General features: G+C 33.3%; 1 protein-coding gene across 6 annotated transcripts in view; it reads right to left on the bottom strand.

The window, feature by feature from the left end:
- Positions 585–4,871, bottom strand: part of LOC107618686 (uncharacterized protein At4g17910) — a 21,570-nt gene continuing 17,283 nt past the window's right edge. For 3 of the 6 annotated variants that reach the window (XM_021110570.1, XM_016320815.2, XM_016320819.2), the window contains 12 exons: positions 4,596–4,669; positions 4,421–4,499; positions 4,253–4,342; positions 3,767–3,840; positions 3,330–3,417; positions 2,414–2,540; positions 2,229–2,333; positions 1,979–2,105; positions 1,833–1,884; positions 1,704–1,748; positions 1,152–1,250; positions 585–1,036 (listed from right to left, as the gene is read on the bottom strand). In XM_021110570.1, the coding sequence (XP_020966229.1) occupies positions 884–1,036; positions 1,152–1,250; positions 1,704–1,748; positions 1,833–1,884; positions 1,979–2,105; positions 2,229–2,333; positions 2,414–2,540; positions 3,330–3,417; positions 3,767–3,840; positions 4,253–4,342; positions 4,421–4,499; positions 4,596–4,669 (1,113 nt within the window). In that variant the 3' untranslated portion in view covers positions 585–883. Of the gene's footprint in view, positions 1,037–1,132; positions 1,251–1,703; positions 1,749–1,832; positions 1,885–1,978; positions 2,106–2,228; positions 2,334–2,413; positions 2,541–3,329; positions 3,418–3,766; positions 3,841–4,252; positions 4,343–4,420; positions 4,500–4,595; positions 4,670–4,871 lie in introns of all 6 variants that reach the window. The other 3 variants (XM_021110571.1, XM_016320817.2, XM_021110572.1) reach the window with 3 other exon arrangements.

Consider the following 4,871-nt stretch of genomic DNA (forward strand, 5'->3'; position numbering starts at 1 on the left):
AAAAGAGTAATGATCAATTTCGTTTATGAAAGATCATTTGTTTTTAAATTAGTCATCAAAAAATTTTTTAATTAAATTTATCCTTCAAAGATTTTAAATTAATCGAATTAGTCCTTCTGTTATTTTCTTTGTTGACGACGCCAAATTTGTTAATGAGGCACGATTAAATAATACTACAACATACACATAAGAGTCTTAATTAATTATTAACATGATAAATTTATGACACTAAATCAAATCAAAACCTAATTGAAGGAAGAAGTTAAAAGATATTGGAATCCCTCAATTTGGAATTGATTTGATCAAATTTTATAAATTTATCATGTTAATGACCAATTAAGACTATTAGATATATGTTGTAATATCACTTAACGTGTCACATCAACAAATTTTGGCACCATTAGCACCGAAAGTAATGGAATGACTAAAATGACTAACTTAAAATTTTGAAGGACAAATTTGATTAAAAAAATATTTCAGAGAGTAATTTGAAGAATAAGTGATCTTTCGATGATTAATTTAATCATTTACTCATAAAAAAAAAGGTATACACGTTATAAATATACAATCCTCTNNTTTCTATCTTTTTTTTTTTTTTTGGTTTTTCACGGTATCCCCTAACCCGACCGACTAAGGACTAATCCGTCGCAGTACTAAACTCTATTTAAGGGTTTGCCGTTGGCTAATGGGTTGTTGCATGCACAAGACAGGATTCGCACAAGGAAAAACCGCAGGAAGACAAGCCCCAAGGCAACAAACTGGACAAAGTCTCCTACTCTCTTAGTTGACAAAACGTTTGACAGTATTTCCTCCATTGCTAATAATAATAATAATAACAACAACAACACTAGTTGAGCAGACTACAACACAAGAAATGTTTGCTTTACCAAAATTTTAGCTTCACACCGAAGTAATCTGCCGTTCCAATGACCGTGGATAAAATATAGGCATACACAAGCAAGATGGAAAGTGCTGTAATTGATGACGCAGAGAGGGTATCAACAGAAAGATTTACCAAGCCTGTGAGGATATTTGCCTGCATATAAATTAATTAAAAATATTATAACTTAGATCTAGAGAGAGAGAAAGGTATATTTTTTGGTGACTAGAGAGAAAGGTATATGAATGTAACTAAAGGATAGTTTCTTAACCAGAAGAAACGTAGCCAATAAGTTTCGGTTTAGTGCTTCTTCTAGTACTGAAGTTTTACTTCCAGGAATAAGATCACCCAGCATTAGAATTGATAATAGCTGAAATAAGGGAAACACTCAAATTACATATTCCAACCAAATCCTTAATCAGATTCCATATTAGCAATTACAACTTCTGCAAGGTTGCTTTTAGATTCTACCTTTGAGACAGAAATTTAGAGATGGAAAGACAGATGACAAAAATGAATATTTTGTCCCTATTTCCATAACCAAACCAGTTTCTATGTCTGTTATCTCTATAATTCTGTTTCAGAGACAATATCCAAATGCAACATGGACTCAGCAATGCTGTGCTATACACAACTGAATTTGGTATGTCAGATTAGTTCAAAAGTTATTCAATTGCACAAATACAATTTGATCACTACTCACTAGTAATATAAAGTGGAAAATAAAAAATGAAAAATAAAAAACTAAGAATACAGACTACAAAGAGAACAGCCCCATCAGATATGTTGGTGATCAAATGAATAGAACCAAAATGAGAATCACCTGAAGGTTGTCGGCCAATACACTAGTAACATATGGCAGGTTGCACTGCATGAAGTACGGACAATAAGTTTTCATCCATCAACCCAAAAGAATCACCTAACTAGAAACCCATAACATAGTGAAGCGTACCGTTCTCCGCGAAATTCTTTCCACATGCTTGTCTAAAAACACAGTTAATAACCTGACAAGGTCATCATGGAAAGTAGAAACAGAACAACTTCAAAGCTTTTGACTTCAATGATACGGAATAAACAAGTTCTGGATTAATTTCATACCAAAATACGATGGACAGAATCCAGACCCTCATCTGAACCCATCTGGTACTTCTTAATCCAGAGGAATGGCTTCCAAAGATAAGATAATTTCCCAATTGAACACCAACAAGATACATGCCCCAGTATCCTGTTTACAAAATGAGTGTTTACCAAAAAATAAAAATTAAAAAAATCTATGGAAAGTAAAACTATTAGAAATAATTTCATTGTCATAGCACCAATTTTGAAATATGAAAGGAGCAGTTCTCACCAAATATACTATGAATTCCCTCCTTATTTTGACTAATGATATCCATTCCTCTTTCATTAGAAAGCAAGTATGCGTTTAAACCATGAATCAAACAGAACTGGTACACTTCGAAACAAATATTAAATTGCATAAGAAAATCAGATTCAAAAAGACAAGCCACAAAGATAATACAGATAAAGGTGTACCTACTAGGACAAGCAAACCAAAAATCCCAGAATACCGAGGCGGAACGTTAACAAATGAAGTAAGGATTGACACGGCAGCAAGTGTGAAGAAGAAATTCCAATGCACACCATATTCACTGAAATGTACCTATATGAAGGAATAATGATTATTTTCTTCCTTGAGCGCATCTAGAACCAAAATGGTTGAACTAGGAAAATGGACAATACAATTGAAATTCTTATTTCTATATACCGGGGAAAATGCATTGCGATGACTTTTTAAACTAAAAACAATCCTGAAAAGGCAGAAAGTTTACTTGCTTCCTTAACAATGTCTTTAACTAATAGTAATGTTAGAATATATTTATGATATTACTATTCATATAGGATCTAGATATATCTCGTATTAATTTTATGTTGATTTCATTATTATGATTAGATTCCATCCTCTGCCTAAAATAGGCACTCCTCATTGCACATCACAACACATCCTAATATACAATTTTCTAACAAGTAATGCATTCAGAACCTGCAATTCTGGAAATAGACAGAAATGCACAACACTGATAGCATTGATCAGATAAAACAATCATGAGGAAAACAATAGACATATATCATGTCCTTAATTTTTGTTTTCTTTGCAACTCTTCTCAGTTATTAGGAGTACAATTGAATTGTTTTTGCAGTATATGCCTCAACTCAAGACTACCTCTCTTTAACGGCATCAGAGTTTCCAGGCTTGAGAAAACAGGGATTGAAATAAGACATAAATTGGCCAAAAGATTATTATCTATGTCATGTGGAAACTGAATTATATCACTTCCAATTTTCAAAAATTGATAGGCGACCAGCTTTGTTAAGACAGTTTTTTGCAAATGCATGTTGAACATTATGTGTATCTGTCGCCACATAGATGATTACAATGAAAAAATTGCACCTGATAATCCACACCAGTCGTAGTGACAAGACGAAGAAACCCTAATGTGATCAGTGGACTAATTGAAACTATTGCAGTCTTCCAATTTCTGAAGCAGGAGAAAAAATGGATATTTCAGGATGCAAAATACAGAACACCAGAGCAAGATTTATAATGGAGCACATAAAGTAGAAATTTGATCACTTTATATTCAAAAGCCTATTAGCAAGGGGATCACATGGACTTTCGGTTTTTACTTATATTCAAAAGCCTATTAGCAAGGGGATCACATGGACTTTTGGTTTTTACCCATTGTATGAGCATGTCATAAGCTCCCTAACTTACTGGGGGTAAGACAACTTAAAATTTATAGAACATAAGATCTATATGTGAGTAAGCATACATACACATTCATTTCTAAATACATACACTGAATGGGGTGAAATTGAAGAACTCACACAGATGTGATATTTCGTGCTTGCCGAGAAACTAATGCATTCGCCAATACAAATGACCCAACTCCAAGATCCATCTAGCATGAAAATTTATGTTACAATTCAATATAACAATGAAATTATAGACTGTACTGCTTGTTAGCAACAGAACAAAAGCAGGGAAACAGAGAGCAGAGATAGAAACTAAAATTTCGGATAATCAGCAAGGAGAAGTAACAGCCTAAAGTAATTTTCTTTACATGTACTTTAAGTGTGCATAACTAAATAAAAGCATATTGTTTGTGTATAAACTCAGGAATTACGCTCTACGTTCAAGCCAAGAAGTTTTGCTGAAAATCAAGAGCCCTTCTTCCCAATATTAGCAAGTCTTTTACAATTACAGCCTTTGGAACCCGCTTTTCTCATTAACATACAGAAAAATATTTTCCTGGAGAATTGTCTAGAAGCACCATTTATTTTAGTACATTGGAAAGTGAAGAATAATCATACCAAACTAGTTCCATAAGTTTCAGTCTTTGCATATCTTCTTGGAAATATTCTGAAGTCAACAGCCAAGATGCACAGGAATGTTATAATCATCTGCAAAACTTCTTTATCAACATAATAACAAGTAAAACCAGAAGAGTAGAATAAAATATCAATAGTGACACTTCATACCACAACCACCCTGTATGATGTAATATATTCTCGAATAGAATTGTGCTCTCCTTTGATAGAAACAGATGAAGCAGCAGTCCTGTAGTTCAGGGTATTGAAGTTAGCCATGATTAGCTTGACTCATAAGAAATCATGGTATTAATTAGTTATTTCACAAAAGTGTGAGAAACATTACCTTTTGGCTGCAATACAAACGAATGTTAAGAGCATTAACAAAATTGTGAATATATATGTCCAGTTTGAAAGTACCTGCAACAAACATGTTGATGTAAGAAACCACAAACTCAGAGAATAGAAGAGTACCATGATTGTATTATTCACACTGATGAGCCTGGATCTTAGCTAAAGGTTGAAGATAAAACTGAAGAGAATCAACAAGAAGCAAAGGGAAACAGGGCACTATAGAAACCCCAGTCTCCCAAGACAATTCCCAAATTGAATTTCCTGTCTT

This window comes from Arachis ipaensis, chromosome B09 (genome assembly GCF_000816755.2).
Source record: "Arachis ipaensis cultivar K30076 chromosome B09, Araip1.1, whole genome shotgun sequence".
Classification (NCBI taxonomy): Eukaryota; Viridiplantae; Streptophyta; class Magnoliopsida; order Fabales; family Fabaceae; genus Arachis; species Arachis ipaensis.